The sequence below is a fragment of the Mus caroli genome, unplaced genomic scaffold (genome assembly GCF_978045245.1).
Source record: "Mus caroli unplaced genomic scaffold, Mus_caroli_1 scaffold_1, whole genome shotgun sequence".
In the NCBI taxonomy this organism is placed as follows: domain Eukaryota; kingdom Metazoa; phylum Chordata; class Mammalia; order Rodentia; family Muridae; genus Mus; species Mus caroli.
Window position 1 is genome coordinate 180,271,769 of NW_028227256.1, and position 17,588 is coordinate 180,289,356.

The 17,588-nt window shown below is 42.5% G+C and overlaps 1 protein-coding gene across 1 annotated transcript in view; it reads left to right on the forward strand.

The window, feature by feature from the left end:
- The first annotated feature begins 2,502 nt into the window (after nucleotides 1-2,502).
- The window catches only part of Tp53bp2 (tumor protein p53 binding protein 2), a 54,016-nt gene continuing 38,930 nt past the window's right edge, over nucleotides 2,503-17,588 (forward strand). Inside the window, exon 1 of the mRNA XM_021163384.2 lies at nucleotides 2,503-2,791. Within this exon, the coding sequence (XP_021019043.1) occupies nucleotides 2,765-2,791 (27 nt within the window). The 5' untranslated portion in view covers nucleotides 2,503-2,764. The remainder of the gene's footprint in view (nucleotides 2,792-17,588) is intronic.

The following is a 17,588-nucleotide window of genomic DNA, read 5'->3' on the forward strand; positions in this document are numbered from 1 at the left end:
CAACTAACTCACCTAACAGCTCTGTGTGGTTTACACAGAATTGAAGGGAGTGAATGAAGGCACAGACAAGGTTTCTTTGGTTTCATGCTACTATGATTAAAAAAAAAAAATCCCTCAACTATAAACATAGCTGCTATTTGGCAGCTGGAAATTCTCAGTTGGCTGGAATGAGTTTCAGGAGACACTGCCAGCAACCATCCCCTTTCTCTCCCTTCCCGTGGGCAGGGCATTCGTGCAAACAGCAGTAAAAACAAACAACTGGAGTTTATTAGTCACATTCTTCTCTCCTTGCTTCTATTTCCACTAAAATCATTTTTATTTAACTTTTAATGATTTATGTTTATTTCATGTGAATTGTTTTTGTTTTGCCTGCATATATGTCTGTGTGCACTCACACAGACAAAATTATTATTATTGTTGTTATTATTTAACCAACCCAGTGTTGCGGTGCTCATATTAAACATAATGTACTGTTGTACGCAGTCAGTTTTCTGGTAGTAATGGGATAAGTGTCCCATTCCTTGATCCACTGAGAACTGGAGCATTAATGACCAATAGGAATTCTTTTACTGAGCTGGGCAATGATGGTGCACATCTTTAATTCTAGCTCTTAGAAGGCAGAAGCAGGTGGATCTCTGTAAATTTGAGGACAGCCTGGTCTATGAGTTCCAGGACAGCTAAGGCTACACAGAGTGACATTACCTAGAAAAACTAAACCAATAAATCAACCAACCAAAAACTGAACACCACCACAAAAGAGTTTGTTTGTTTTTTTTTTTTTTTTTCTTGTTCTTCTCTTTCCTTCTTTTCTTCTGGGTGGCTGTATGTAGGCTGGTTTTATTGTCTATTCAGCTTTGTTTTGTTCATTGATGGATCCACAGTACTTAGAAGACCTACAGTATTTTGATACATTTTACTGAGTAAGTCAAGGTGTGGACTTCCTTTACTTAATCCAGGATAATTCTAGTATCAGTTATAATTTCATGTTTAGATAGAGTAGCTGGGATGATAGAGTAGCTGGGATGATGTTAACTGGGAGTTGGATGATTTTTTTTTTTTTTTGGTAAGGGATATGTTAAAGTAAAAAAATAATTATTCTTTTATTTGTTGTTTATTTATTTGGAGACAGAGCATGTAGCCCAGGCTGGCCTCAGACTCCTGACACATCCTGCCTCAGCCTTCTAGTGCTGGGACGACAGTAAGTGCTCGTTCTTTCTGTTGTGCTTTGTATTAAAACCAGGAGTTTATTCATGTTAAACACTCTATCACTGAACTATGTCTGACTCCAGACTCTCTCTCTCTCTTTTTTTTTCCAGTTTACATTTTGAGACCTATTCTGCTAAAGCTGCCCTGGGAACCCTTAAATTTGGGATTTTCCTGCCTCAGCATTCTGAGTACCTGTGGATATAAATCTGTGCCACACACAGGTCAATTTATATTTAATTTTTATAAAAGTGTCATTTGAGGTAAGGTCTTACTCTTTCAGCTCAGGCTGGCCTGGAACTCACTGCAATTCTCCTGGCTCAGCCTCCCAAGCGCTGAGATTACTAGTGCACGCTACCACATTCAGCTGGCTCCATTCTTGAAGCTGTATAAATTCTGGTGCTTCATTTCATTTCGTTCTGGGGACTCTTCTGTAGCGATATAAGATTCCAAATGAGCTTGCACGGGCTACTTGACGTGAAATGAGCTTCGTGGAGTTAGTTCGTGTTCCTGAAGCCTATGTCTCTCTGGATAATGGACTCGACTATCTGCCTCCCTATCAAAGCGAACTACTGCCAATTTCCCAGCGTGAGCTTCGACGGCTCCAAAAGATGATCCTTGTGTTAAAAGTGTTTACAGGGCGTGACGAGCTGAAGAGCTCCCAGAAAGCTGTTTTTACCCATTTTCAAATCCTTTGAGCGTGCTGTTCAAAACACAGGGGACCTCCCACTTCTCAACACCGAAGCGCTTTTTCCTTCTTACTATGGAAGTAACAGGCCATTCAGATGGGGGTCTTGGACATCGCCTGAGGGGTGGAAGGACAAATCCGAGAGCGCCTTCGGTCAGGAACGTGCTCCGGCCCGGCGGACTCGCGGGTCTCCATCTTGTGGGGCGCTCGGATCCCTCAGGGCGCCCTGAGTCAGGTGTGTGAGGCGGCACCGCCCAGGCCCCTCGGCGTCCGGCGCCTTGTGGCTGGTTCATGGTTCCTAAGGCAAAGGGCTCAACTCTCTTGAGCAACTCGGAACCGCCAAGGAGGTGAGGGACACAGCCCTGGGCTCCATCCCCGAGTTTTACGATTATTGTTCTCCTGCGGCGCCGCCTTCCCGTGCCTTGGCTCCGCCTGGCTGCACCTTCCTCCCCCGGAGCAAAGGTTCCGGCCCCCTCTGGCACCGCCCCCAGCATCTGCGCATGCGCCTTCGCCGCCCGTTCGGCGCTCCGCTCCCCCTTACCTCAAGCCCTGAGGCGCGCCGCGGGCGGGGCTTCGCAGGGGGCGGGGCCGGCGCGCCTCGGTGGGGGCCCGGCCGGATTAGTTGGTTTCGGCGAGAAGGAGGAGGAGGAGGTGCTAGTCGCGAGCGCGGAGACAAAGCCGCGACCCGGAGACGGGCGAGGGGATTGGGCCCGGGGCTCGGTGGCGTCCTGGTCCGCCGAGGGGACTGGAGCGTCGCTGCCTCGCAACAGGTCGGCCGCCGGGCGCGCGGTCTCGTTTCTCGCTTGGCTTCCCCGGGCCCGCTACCCTCGGGTCACTTCTGCTCGGCCAGGCCGCCGCCAGACCCCCGCTTCCATGCGGTTCGGGTCCAAAATGATGCCGGTAAGCGGGTGGCCGTGCTGGGGCCCGGAAGTGTGCAGGGCGGGGGGGCCGGGTCAGCGGAGCCGGTCGAGCTCCAGGTTTCGAGGCTCTGAGGCTCCGTCCCTCTGGGTCCCCGCGACGGTCGCGATGCTGCCCCGCAGGCAGTGCGGCAGCCCGGGCCGCTGCTCCAAACTTTGATGAGACCTTTGGGGAGCTTGTTTTGAAGGTCAAGAGCCGGGCAACCTTGTTCTTAGCCTATTTCTTTGAATTGTTTTGAGGCTTTTTACTGAAGAGAAGCATTGCGCTTGAAAAGGCTTGCCTTTCTTTTTTTTTTTCTTCTGCCAATTCTTTTTTTTTTTTTTTTTTTAACTTGAATTTCGATCTGATGTCGGCGATAGCAGCCATGTCACCCTATCTATCTCTTTGTGGAAACAGGTTTTAGTAAATGCAGCCTTGAAAGTTTTAGTTCAGAGGAAAACTTAAGTGCCCCGCTCCCCCAGCTTTTTTTCTGCAAGACCTCTAAGAAAGATGAGTGAATTCTTTTGGCATCTGACTTGGCCAGCGTCACAGGTGACTTGCAGGTTGAATGGAGGTGCTTCTGAAAAGCCCCCTTTCCTTACTTAGCGAGCACAAGATCTGACTGGTTATGGTGGTTCCTGCAGCCGTGTATTTATTTCCTCGTGGGTGGGTGTTGTATTTGTTCTCCTCTCAGGCAGGATTAATCGCAGTCAACCTAAGTCCTTTTTAAAAATAATAATTTTTATATATTCTTTGAAAGATCACGTATTTTAGCCATATCCATCCATCCCTAACCCCCTCATCAACTCACGTTCTTACCGCATCACTTGTTTAAGAAAACAAAACGATAAAAATTTAAAACAACTTAATTTTTTTGCTTTTATAAAATCCAAGAAAGAGTGTTAAAATTTGTGTTTCAATGTTCTATTTTGTTTTTGTTTTTGTAATTACACGTGCAGAATATACTATACTGTCTCTTTGCCCCTTTGCGTTGTGGAGGGTGTTCCTAAATTTTTCTACGTTGGACACATACATAATATTTTGGTTATTTGGGTTTAGGTGGCTTGGGATGGTTACTATTGCTAAGAGTCAAGAAATTTGGAATTACTAGCATTTTGTAACTAATGGTTTAGTCTCATTTATTAAGTTAGGGCTGTGATGTGAATATCTTAAAACGCATACCTTGGTTATGATAGACTGTTTTGTTAACTTTTTATTCCTGTGTTTTTATTTCACTGTTGTGAAGAAACCTTCGCAGCTTGCCATCAGCTTCCCCTGAACAGAGAAAGGAAAAGAATAGGTGGTTTTAGTCGCAGGGTGATTTCTTCCTGAAAGATCAGTTTAAATCAAGGTATCCTTTGTTTTTCTGTTTTACGTAGGGGTGTTTTTCTCCAAACCACATAGCAGATGATCAGAATTCTTGTAAAAAAGTTATTGAATCTTGGGACTAAAGTCACTTCAGCAAGTCTGGTGGCTTTGACTGCTTTCCTGATGTCAGAGTAGACTTAATAGGAAAGGTGTAATGTGCATGCTAATCTAGCTTTGAAATTTGACGCCCTTTGGAATTTTGCACAGCATTAGTGATCCCATATGTTTAAGAAAAATCTGTCTCTCATTTTCATCATCTATATCTTGGGGGTGATACAATGCCAATTCTCAGGGTGGTTTGGAAGATTGGAGTCACTGTTTATGAAGGAAGGGGATAATATGATGCCTGGCTTGGAATAGTTGCTAGAAAACACCCTGAATTAGCAACAGTGATTAAACCTGAGATTCTTAGTCTGTGATAGATAAAAATATGATACATTTTCATTTAGCATCCTTGTGTTCTTTTTACAAGAGATTTATTTTATGTATGCCTGTTTACCATGTGTGTGCCTGGTGCCCACAGAGATCAGAAGAGGTCATCAGATCCCCTGAAAAATAAGTTATGAATGGTCTTGAGTGGCTAGGTACGTGTTGGGAATTGAACCTGGGACCTCTGTAAGAATGAATAACAAATTCTTTTCATGATTAAGCCATCTTTCCAGCACCCAAGCCTTAGTTTTATATACCTTTATACTTGTGTTATTAGGGTACTTGAAAATAAAACTTGTGTGTGTGTGGTACTTGGGATCCAACTAGGGTCTTGTATACCTGCTAGACAAGCACTTCGTCACTAAGCTACTAAGCCCGTAAAAGTACATTTCGGTTCTTTGAGAGAGGGTCTTGCTGTGTAGTACCTGGCTGGTGTGGTACCTACTCTGCAGCCCAGGCTGTTCTTTAGCTCACAGCAGTCCTCCTGCAGCAGCATCTGGAGTGCTGGGCTAACAGACACAGGCCATCCCAGCACTGGCTTAAAACCATTTTCTTCTTTATGGTTTTCTTCTTTAGCTTTTACTATGCTTGAAGTTGAAGTCTAGTATGAGTAAGGTTTTGTTCTGTTTCATTATTACTTTGGAAAACTAACCAGTTTATCAGGAAAAGCGTCACACTAATGAAAAGACAGGCATTCAAAACGAAGACCAGTTGCCTTGATACGCTTTTTAAAATGTAAAATATACATAATTTATCATCGTATGGTTCTAACTATTTTCAAGTGTAGTTCTGTGGCACTGAGTACATTCCTTGGTTTGCTTTGGAAGGCATTTTCGAGTTCTACTGAATTATATTAAATATATGCATGCAAATGGTATTCATGTATTTTGTTACCAAATAGTGCAGACTCAAGTAGTTTTCCTTTCTGTGGCACATGAAGTGATAATTGGCTACAGACCCAGCAGTGAAGATGCATTTTAGTAGGCTAACTAAAAATAAGTAGAGTCACAGCGGGGCTAATGATAGGGTGCTGTGCAAGTGGGGTTGACGGTCACTCTTATTTTCAGATACCTGCCATGGTTAGCATCTCTTCTCTGTGGTATCTCCACCACTTAGTGAGGAGAAACTGATTTCAGAGTTGACACCTTACCTTCACTTACGAAGGGTTATTTGTACTTGGGGAGAGCAGCTTTTTAGTGTTCCATTCATTGTAATTGATTTTCAAACGGAGGCAATTATCCAAAACAAGAATTCTCACCCACTTGAAAATTATACTAGATTTCTTTTATGTATTACTTTCACTTGGTGAAGTGTTACATTCCAACAAAAATATGTTTTTATGAAAGAGCTGCTGCTCTTTTCAGGTAACAGTTTCATGAAATTTTCTGTTCATATCTGCTATTGAAATGGCAAGTTAAAAGACAAACATTACCTATGGGAAAACCCACCCCACAGAAGGGGTTGCATTTGCCTGTATGGGAGCGAGCATTTGGCACACTTGTGTAGACTATGGGCTGTGGTGCCCTAGATTATCTGCTAGTGTCTTGTACACAGTGTGGCTATTGTGAGTGGGGAGCTGAACCAGGATGAATTAAGATGATTTCATTTTAATTATGTTAAAATGGCTGTATGTTCCTGGTGGTGACTGTCCTGCATGTGCAATCAAACCGGATGTCATCATACCTTAGGTAATGTTTTCCAGACACAGCAGCTTATTTTAAAAGCTCAGTTGACCTGACCATGGTTTAGTTTTAAATTTGTGCAATGTTTTCTGTCAATGCCGCAGGGGCATAATTACTTGGAGCTGTTTCGTAGTGCTGGAAAACAAAATCTGATTCTTTGAGCTTCTGGCATTGGGTGCAGCAACTTGGTTATCGCAGGGACTCCTTTTGCACTTTGACACGTGGTCAACAGCTTTTCTATTTCTGTAGTTTCACTTTGTGCAAAGCCTAACTTCTGCTTAAATACTGTATTTTTAAAAGTCCAGTTTTATTTGCCCAGATTTTCAAACCTGAAATTGTGTTTTCAAAAAAAAATTTTTTTTTGAGTTACTGATGTGGAGCATTGAGCCTGTGTGCTTATGCTGTGCTCTGAAAGAATTCCTTCCAGCTAAATAGGAATATAAAAGGTAGTGAGTGTTGGGTTTCATTCCAGATGGAAGTTTGGGCTTAAGTTCTTAAAACTGAGCTGCTGTCTCTAGAGAGTTGTAATTATCAAAGGCTGTTGAATCATCTATTTTTAAAAATGTGCAAAAAAAATCTCACATTTTATGTGTTTTAGTTTTGTGGCCTTGTGATTTCAATTACATTACATGTGAAACACATTTGAAATTTTCTGTTTTGTTTGTTTGTTTTTTCCTTTCAGAGAAGTCAGACTTAGTATAAAGATTAGTATAAAGAAATGTAAGCAAGTATGCACTGCCCCATATTTTAAAAATTCAAGTGAAGTAGCTTATCTGGAAGGGGCTTTGGAGGGCCATTCTTACTCTTCTAGGAAGAGCTGGCAGGCCCTTCTGCCTCGGACAGTGAGGACTTTCTGCACTGGAGCTGTTAAGGAATACTGTTGCCCCTTATCTCTTGGTGATCTACTGCAGTGTGGCACTCCTTTAAAAGATTTCTAAAAGCTGTCTTAACACCGAGAACCCCTGTGAAGTCTGCAGATTGACCAGGTTTCTCCAGTTCAAAGGGGATAACTGTGTAGCAGTGCATGCTGCTCTGATCTGTTCATGTGTTAGAAACCTCTCCCTAGATTTTCCCACTAACAAGTATCTCAAAGAATAAGAGGCACGGGAGCCCAGGAATCCAGAGTGTTCTTTTCCGCTCACGCCACTTCATCAAGCCAAACACTAAAGACTGGGTTTTGATAATGTGTTAGGTACATTTTTCTCTAATCAGTTAGAATGAGAAAATGTTAATAGAATGACCACATTTGAAGTGTATTCTTAGTTGGAGTGGTAAATAAGACTTGTAAGATTCTACATTTATATTGAGTGTAGAAGTTTTGGTTACAGCAGCTCTTTAGGGAAGTAAGAAGTAAGAAGGCAGCAGCATTATTAAAATTCTAAATACTAGGCCAGGTGGCAGTGGCCCACACTTTTAATCCAAGCATTCAGAAGGCAAAAAGAAAGGCAGGTGCATCTCTCTGAGTTCGAGGTCAGCCTGGTGTACAGAGTGAGTTCCAGGGCAGCCAGGGTATACAGAGAAACTTGGTCTGAAAAAACAAACAAACAAACAAACAAACAAACAAACAAAAGATTAAATACTGTTTTATCAGAAATAGCAAGTATGGTTTTTTGGTTGTGATAGCTTTTTTCTATGTAAAATAACTTAAAAGATGTTTTGTTTAGATTGTACTAACAATGAAAATAAATGCCCAGTTGACTGATCATACATAACAACTGGACTTCTGAAACGTGGTAGTTGCTTTTTTAGGAAACTAAAAAGATTGTGTTTGTGTAAGAGTGAATATATGTGCATATGAATGGAGATGCCTGTGGAGGCCAGAGGTACCAGATCCCTTGGAGCTTAGAAATTTAGGTAGATTTCAAACATATTAATGAAAAGCCCAATAGAAACATAGTGTTATAGAAAATACAATAATTATAACGTATCAATTTAAGCTACTAATGATAATAAAATGATGGCTAGGGCACTTTATTGGTCTTTCACTGTGGGACAAACTGTTTGAAAACCTGGAGTAGGAGGTGGGTTGAGGAGGTGTGGGAACCCTAACTCCCCTGCAGGTCAGGCAGAAGGCCTCTATTTGGAGCTCCTTTGCCTACACAGCCCAGTAACCTGGAGAGAGTAGCTAATCTCCTTGTTGCACAGCAGAGTTCATCTTTCTGTTCTGATTCAACAGAATTTGAAGTTCAAAGTTGTTTCAGTAGTTTCCTCCTGGCCATTCTACTGAAGTGAGATTTGAACTAGCTACTTGCAGGTAGGTATACGCTCTGTTCAGGTTTGCAAGCCCATAGCTTGGGCTAGGATATTTCTGAACATTGCAGAGCAAAACAGCTGGTGTGTTATTTTGGCTAATGGCTAACAATAACTTCAAATATTGCTCTTTAGAGGCCAGAGAGAAGGCTCAGTGGGTAAGGGCACTTGCTCTTGCAAGGGAATGGAATTGACTTCTCAGCACCCAAGTCAAATGGTTCAGAACAGCTTCTGCCCTGGGGGTCCAACCATCACTTCTGACTTCCACAGGTACCACACACATATCCCATATACTCTCAACACACATATATGCACATAAATAAAAGTAAATCTTACAAAGTTCTCTCCAGAATGCAACTAACATTTGAGATAGAAAAAGAAAACAGATGTTTTCTATTTAAATGCACATTAAATGAGAAAATTGGTCGATTTTTTTACCAAGTTCCCAGTGAAAGGGAGGTGGTTACCTGCTTCTAGGTAAAGGAAATATTGCAGTGACCTTTAAAATAATTTCTCTTACTACTGTAGAGAGCACCTCAGATCTTTCTCATTCATAGAGGCGGAGAAGGGGCTAAATAATTATGAGAAATGTCTAATAAACCTTCAGTGGAACTTGTAAACAGGGTTCGAAGGAGATGGTGTTGAAAACAAAACAGACAAAGGATGGAGCAGAGGCACTGGGAAATGTTAAAGAGGAAATAGCTGGGCTCATTTGACAACCATTTCCAGTTGTTTAGATGTTACTCAAGGACCTGAAGAAGAGTGGACATGGTGGTAGGGCTGGGGCACCTCTCGCACGCTCAGGACTGTATGGTGAGTCCATTGTCAGGTCAGGTCTGATTTGGATGGAATCCTAAGTGGCCTCTTGGTTTTTCCTCATGATGGCTATTGGGGACAACACATATTCAGTATGTGTTAAGTGAATGTCTGCAGTGTCTCAGGCTCCTTTCTGAGTCTCATGGATACAGAACAGGACAACTTTCAGGGAAACGACTTTTCATAGAGCGTGGGGAGGTGAAGACAAATGTGAAAGGAAGTAACGGCCTTAGGTGGGATTTAAGTCAGGCTGATGTAGCTGCTTTGTATTGAGTAGTCGGGGAACTGACATTTCTGCTGAAGCAGGGGCCAGCACTGAAGATTCCCATGGAACAGTTCCGATGGGCAGAGTCCCCAGCATCTGGGCAGAGACCTATCATGAAGCATTGGGAACCAGCTAGACCAGAGCTCTGAGGGCAGGAGCTTTTCTGTGAAAGGGCAGGATACTGAGAGTTGGCGTGACCTGATGACTAGGAAGGCTTGTTCCATGGAGAAAGAGTTCTAGGGGTGCCATGTGGAAGGGTTGGAGAGGGCTGTAGGAGCACTGGGAGAGCAGGCAACACACCTTGCCACACCAAGGGCCTAGCCTACGGTACACACCGGTTAGGAGAATTGGAGTTTCCTACTTGCTCTGCTAGCTTGCTTTAGGATGACATTGAGAGGTCCCTGGGGTGAGAGGAGAAAGAATGGATTTCCTAGGGTTGGGAGTCAGAACAAGGTGGGAATTAAGCTATTTACCTGTCGTTCATTTCTCCACTTCCCATTCTGTATTGGGGATCAGGTGAGGGCCTTGCGAGTGCTGTCCACAGCACTGGGTCTTAAACAACAGCAAACTCCATGATTATTTATTTTAAAAATATATTTTGTCTCTTGTGTATGTCTGTTCACCATGTACATGCCTGGTGCCTGTAGAGGGCAGAAGAGGGTGTCAGAGCCCCTGGGGCTGAAGTTCCAAATGATTGTGAGCCACAGTGTGGGTGCTGTAAATTGAGCCCAGGTCTTCGGAAGAACAGTCAGTGCTCTTAAACAGCCATCTCTCCAGCCTCATGGCCTTTTTCTCACTTTTGAGATAGGATCTCCATAAGTTTCCCAGTCTTGCATAACCGTATTCTGTGGCCCAGGACGTATTCTGTGGCCCAGGACGACCTTACATTTACAATCCTCTTTTCTCAGTCTCCCAGATAGACAGCTGGTTTATAGCCTGTGCTACCAGGCCCAGTTCAGATTTTTAATTAATGAAGTTTTCACATTAGCATGCCTGGACAACCTTGTAAGTGCTTTAGAAAGCTTTGACACATAGCTGGGTTGCTCTAGTGGCTTCAGACCTAACTGCTCCATGGTGTCCCTTTTGTTTGGAAGTCAGTGCTGTTTGTGTTCCTAACAGATGCAAAGTAGGCAGAGGCCTAAGGAAATCAAGTCAAGCTTCTTTAATTTTAGAAACTGTTTATAATATTTTCTCCATCACACTAACTGTGGATGGTGACAGCTAGGTTGTGAGATGCGGGCCATTTCTGATGAATGTGTTTATTTTATGGAGTAGGAACACTATTTTGAGTAAAAGATTATTTTTATTCTCTTATTTGGTATGTGCAAGTGTGCAGTTGTGCTGCTACAGTACACATGTGGACAACTTTCAAGGGAGAGGTTTTCTCCTACAGTGGGCTCTGGAGATGCGACTTGGGCGTGAGGCCTGTACAGCCAGCACTGACCTGTGTTGGGCTGTCTGTCTGGCCTCCAACTGCCATTTAAAGGTATCTAAGACTTTTGGTATGTTGACCGTTGATCTGTAGAGCCAGAGGCATGGCGGTCATGCTCCATTTTCCCTGTATTTTCCTTTGGTCCTTTGGCCAGTGTGCACCAGACTCTTATCTCCAGTCTCTTTTTCTCTTGCAGTGCTCACCTTGGTCACTATTTTTGTTTTAGTCTATACAAAATTGTGTTTTCCTTGTGGTCTTTCTGAGCAACAGTTTTTCCCTCTCCAGGATTCTTCAAGAATACAATATAATAAAGTCCTTATCCAGATACCAAGTTTCTTTGTTACCCAGCCCAATGAAATTAAGCCCCGTGGTATCAAGGATAAATCCCATTTCAGAAGTTTTGGCTACCTGCAGGAAGTGATCAAAAGATTCAAAACGCCAGCATCAGCATTTACAAGAGAGCATCTGGTTGCACTTACTGTCCTCTGTGTGCTCCTGAGGAATCTCATCAGGGTGCTGCAGGGCTTACTTGGGGTGTTTACTTTTTCTGCTTGCTCACAACCAGTTTTGCCCTTTTGCATCTTGGAGTTCAAAGCCATCCCTACTCCTTGTGTGAAAGGCAAAATGAAATATTTGATGCTATCTTGGTGTGAATGAAACAAGTCACATAATTGTAAAGTAGCATTGTTCACTTCAGGGGAGAGCACAGCAACGTTAACCTTACAGAGGAGTTGCAGACAGAAAGAAGTTATTTATTTTTTGGTTTTTCGAGACAGGGTTTCTCTGTGTAGCCCTGGCTATCCTGGAACTCACTCTGTAGACCAGGCTGGCCTCGAACTCAGAGATCTGCCTGCTTCTGCCTCCCAAGTGCTGGCATTAAATAAAGGCTTGTGCCAACAAACTTTGTCTCTAAATAGGCAGTTTTATCCTTTTCATTTGAGACATTGTCTCGCTTTGAAAAAGCTCACTATGAAGTAATGCCATGTGCTTATGGATAACTGACCACCAGGTTCTAGCCTGCTGTCTTCTGTGGAGCCTCAAATCTCTGACTTAGGGCCATTAGTTCACTCAGACAGAAGTAGATTGTGCAGCTGCTGTGTGCAGGGGCTGAGTGAGCTCAGTGGGATGTAGTGAGGATAGGCAGAGAACCTTTACTCTGCAGCAGTTGGGTGGGGGGCGGTTTGTGTAGGAGCAGCTAGAAGAGGTTTTATGTCTGAGGCTACAATTGTAGGGATGGCTTCAACACAAGGGAAGGCTCAGGTCTGCAGATAAGCTGTTCTAGACGAGAAGAGAGGAAAGTGTGGATTTTAGATTTCTTGCTTGGTGACTTGAAACTGTTACTGTGGAGGACATCATTTAATAGAAGTTTTAGGGCTCCCCCCCTTATATGTAACCCAGACTGGCCTGGAACTCGGGATGATCCTTGTGCCTCATTGTCTTGGGTGCTGAGATTATATGTGTGAGCTACCATATCCAACTAAGCTTTAAGCACGTAGCACTCCTGATCAAAACAAACAAACAACTCCAAAATCTGAGATCTTAAATGTGACAGGAGGTCATGAGTAGAAAATTTGACATCTAATTTCACGTGAAGAGTAGCAGTTAAAAATGCAACCTTTATGTATGTATTAATTTATATTTACGCTTGAGTCTCCTTTATAAGACTTTTATGGGTATTTTCAAATACAGAGACAAAGTAAATTTTGGAATATTTGTAGTCCTAAGCCTTTTGGGTAAAGAATACTCAGCCTTTATTTCCTATACTTGCATTAGGATTAATCAGAATATGCAAAACTGTTCTGATGACTTCCCCATCAATAAAGCTTACACTTCTTATCCCTTAAAAACATTTTATCTATTTATTTTTATGTGTATGGGTGTTTTGCCTACATGTATGTCTGTGTACCGTGTATGTGTAGTACCCATAGAAGCGTGAAGCAAACTGGGACTAGAGTTACAGCCGGTTATAAGCCACCATGTGGGTGCTGGGAATTGAATTACAGTGTTCTGGAAGAGCAGCCAGTGCTCTTAATTGCCGAGCCATCTCTCCAGCCCAGCACTTCTTATTCTTGAACTTACATAATTCAGCTGTGTATTATTAATCTTTCCGTTCTGCCACAAAGAAGGCAGTTTTTCATCGCTATATTCCTATTACATGAACTGTGTCTGTATGATAACTGCATGTTAGTGAGGGCATGGTTCAGAGACACTGAGGTCAGCAAGGGGCAGGGGCTGAGGGGCAGACAGACAGGGGCTTCCTTTGAGTGACCGACTTTGATGAGAACCATGAATAGAGAAGCAGTGCTAATTTGCTTATATTAGGAATGGTTATGTTACATGACAGCAAAGACCAGCAGGATCCTTGCTTATAAAACTCTATTTTCCATGTATAATCCCATTTTGCTTTAATTAAAATAACCACATTTTGCCAGGCAGTGGTGGTGCACGCCTTTAATCCTAGCACTTGGGAAGCAGAGGCAGGTGGATCTCTGGTTTTGAGGCCATCCTGCTCAACAGAGTGAGTTCTAGGACAGCCAGAGCTACACAGAGAAACCCTGTCTCGAAAACAAAAACCAAAAAAACCCAAACCAAAACAATAACAACAACAACAAAACCCCACAATTTATTGTGTAGCTCCTCCATGTTGATTGTTTTAGAAAATGTTAGTCTGCTCCACATGGTATTAATGAGTGCCAGCATAGTTTATGTGTGATTAGCTTTCTCACAGAATATTGTTCAGATTGCTTTCTGTGTTATTAGCCAACTCTAACTTCTTTTAAGTGTCCCAAAAATAGTTGATAATGCAAAAAGAAAAAGTCATTGGCTATGATTTTGTGATTTTGTTTTAAATAACTCAAATTTGACTGATAGAGACTGATAGACTTAAAAGTACGCCAGGATAAAAGGCAGTGTATTTAGTGAGCACAGACGAGCTAAATTAGATTGAGTCTAATAGAAGATTGGTAGAATTCATAGCAATTTCAACGTGACAGCCCAGAGTAGACTCTAGGTAGGAGAAAGCTCGACAAGCATATTAGGCTGTTATGAGGAGTGACCTTCTGAGAGCTGTATTACAGCTGGAATGTCCTCAGAGAGGGTGGGAAAGGACTCAAAGAGACGTGTGCCTGGGGCTCCCGAAGAAGGTTCCATATCCCCTGAGACTCTGTATGCTGCCTCTCAGAGATTGTGGGGAACCCTGCACTGGATTCATGCAGAAGCTGGGACAGAGCATGCCTGTGTGAGAAAGCCAGCTAACCTGACTGGAATGGTCTGAACTTTTGAAACCCCTTCAAGTGTTGCATAGCTATGGTCAGGCTGAAAAACCCAGGCCCTGGCATATGATAGACCCTTGCTCTGCCCCCGAGCAATACCACAGTCCTTAATGTTATTTTTTTTTAATTAAAAAATTCAATATTGTTTGTGTACGATACACAGACAGATCCACACATGGGAACACACATGTTCATGCACAGACATGTACACGAACACAGCTTTGTAGACACAGTTTTCCCTTTCCTGCTTTATGTATGTATGTTCTGGGGCTCAAACTCAGGACATCAGGCTTGTGTTGTAACTTATCCACTGAGGCATCTCATTGGCCCTGTTATTTCTTAAGTCCTCTCTGAGGGGGCTGGGAGGATGGGTCCTTGGATAAAGTGCTTGCTGTGGAAGCATAGACCTTGAATACAGATCCACAGAAAAGCCAGGCTTGGCAATGCACGTAGCTCCAGTAGTGGGGGGCAGATAGATAGGTTCAGGGGTGACGGTAGAAGGCTCACTGGCCAGCCAATATAGCCAATTGGTCAGTTCTATTTCAGTGAGAGACCTTGTCTCAAAATGTAAGCTGAAGAACAATAGAGGAAGACACTTGATGTCAGCTCTGACTTCCATGTGACACCCCTGTGCGCGCACACAGATGCACGCATAGACAATCCTTACTGAGTCAAAGTGTTTGGAAAGGTTAATTTTGCAGGGCCGGGTAAAAAGGAACTTTGTAGTATTGTTCCCAGAAAGCAGTCTGGGGCTTTGAGTGAGTCCAGCAAAATATACAACTGGAGGGACAATTCACATTTGTTCTTTCCAGAAGCATAGAAAACCGGTCCGCTCTCCTCTAAATCCCACACTAGCTCAGTATCCTAGCAGCTTTGTGGGAAGTTTCTTATGTGTTGGGGATTTTGAGAAGGATTTTTGTTCTTTTTATAGATGGTTCATTTTTCTTTGAAGGGCACGGTTTTTTCTCCTTGTATGTCTTATTTCCCCAGGTAAGCCTCGGGTAAGCGTGAGTTTTTGCAAATGGCGACTCTGAATTGTGGTGGTCAGCTTTCCTGTTCTTACAACAAACATCTTAGGCCCACGCTCCAGTTTTCTTCCTCTGCGACTTCACATGGCTTTTAATACCAAATGAACAGGGCTGCAGAGGCGCCTCAGTGAGTAAAGGTCCTGTTGCTGCGCTGGCAACCTGAGTTTGATCCCAGGGAGCCATGTGCTGGGAAGAGAAATCAATAGCTGCAGGTTGTCTTCCACCTCTACGCGTACAGTGGATGTGTATACCGTAACCTCCAGTGAATATGTACGTCCGTACATACGAACATACATACATAGCACCAAGTAAATAAATGTACACCTCTGACTCAAAGTAAGCTTCTTGCAGTGCCCTAGCCAGTGTTGTGTGTGTCTTCTTGGAAAGGTTGCTCCTCCTTCCCCCTGAACCGGCTTCTCTTAGAAAATAAGCGTTCTTATGTCAGTGATATAACATTAATTACAGTAACTGCGTGGACTATAACAATGGGGCTGTGACCTGTTCTTTTTGACCAAATACTATCTGTTTCCTTGTGTTTCTGGAAGTTCTGTACAGACACGGCTTTGGCACAAATTACTGTGCTATGTGTTGGAGGCTGCATTTTATCTTTCCCTGCATGTTTCCCTTCTGAGATTGATCCGATCATTGCAAGAGGCAGAAACAAGTAACAACCATATTAGGCATGCTTTCAAGCTGTAAATTATCTTTAAAAATTTAACATTGACTTTTTATTTTAATTTAAGGGAAATTGGTGTGTACTTCTCTGATATTATTTCTGTGTTTCCATGTTAGTCAACTATTTGTATATCTATTTGGTTTTGGTTTTGAGTCAGAGTTTATTTCAATTTGTATCCAAGGCTGGCTTTGAACTTGAGCACTCCTGTCTCTTGACTCTCCAGTGCTTGTATTATAGGTGCGTGCGTGCATGCGTGCGTGCGTGCGTGTGTGTGTGTGTGTGTGTGTGTGTGTGTGTGTGTGTGTGCGTGTTTATGTCAGGCTTATGTATCTTCACACTTGTCTTATTCTCTGTTCATTAGTGACAGTAATTAGTAGCTGGGGCACAGTACCCCTAATATTTGTATTTTTACTGAATTCTTCTGTGTTGCTGGATAGTTTTCCCTTTCATTGTTTATGGATGTAACATTGTACTGAAAATCTTCAGGCAGTTAGACTTCTTTCATTCCAGTCATTTCTTTGAATTCCAGGAGTAAGGTTACAAAATACAGCCGGGCAGTGGTGGCGCACGCCTTTAATCTCAGCACTTGGGAGGCAGAGACAGGCAGATTTCTGAGTTCCAGGCCAGCCTGGTCTACAGAGTGAGTTCTAGGACAGGCAAGGCTACACAGAGAAACCCTGTCTCAGAAAAAAAAAAAAAAAAAAAAACCAAACCAACCAAACAAAAATATAACGATTTTATAACTTCTGATACTTGGTTTACTTTTTTGTTTGTTTGTTTTTGTTGTTTTGTTTTGTTTGAGACAGGGTTTCCTTGTGTAGCTCTAGCTGTCCAGGAACTTGTTCTGTAGACCAAGATAGCTTTAAGCTTAGATTCATCTGCCTCTGCTGGGATTAAAGGTGTGCCCAGCCTTTTTTCTTTTTTGGTTCCATAGCCGAGTCACAGAGTCTTCCAATTATTAAAAGTGAAAAATTGCAAATATAGCCAAGGCAAGCACTCATAGTGGCTCATAACCATCTGTAACTCAGGTTACAGGGAATCCAGTGCCTATGCCTTAGCAGGTACCTCCATTCATGTGGATAGAGAAATGTGTGCTCATGTGCTTATGCATGCATGTGTGTGCACGCACACATACACAAACATACACAGTCCATGTATATATACACAAGCAAACACTAATTGCATGAAAAATAAAATAAAAAAACTAAAGTAAATCTTTAAAGAAATGGAGTCCTAAGCTATGGGGTCTTTGTGTCTGGCTTTTGTCACTTAAGGTGTTCTTTTAAGGTTTGTGTTGTCACAAATCTTCATTGTTTATGGTAATTTTCATTCCATTGTAATATTATGGGAGTAAAAATTTTGTTTATTGATTGCTTCAGTTGTTTCTTGACTATAGTTGAGGCAGCATGGTTATGCCAAAAATGTACTATTAAATATATCTTACATCTCGCAGCAAAGATGTGTTGGAGTAATAATATGCATGAATAAAAATGATACTTTATGGTTGTAAGTTGATTCCTTAAACCAATTATATATATAAATATTAATATATACATAGCATATAATAATTGGCTTAGAAATT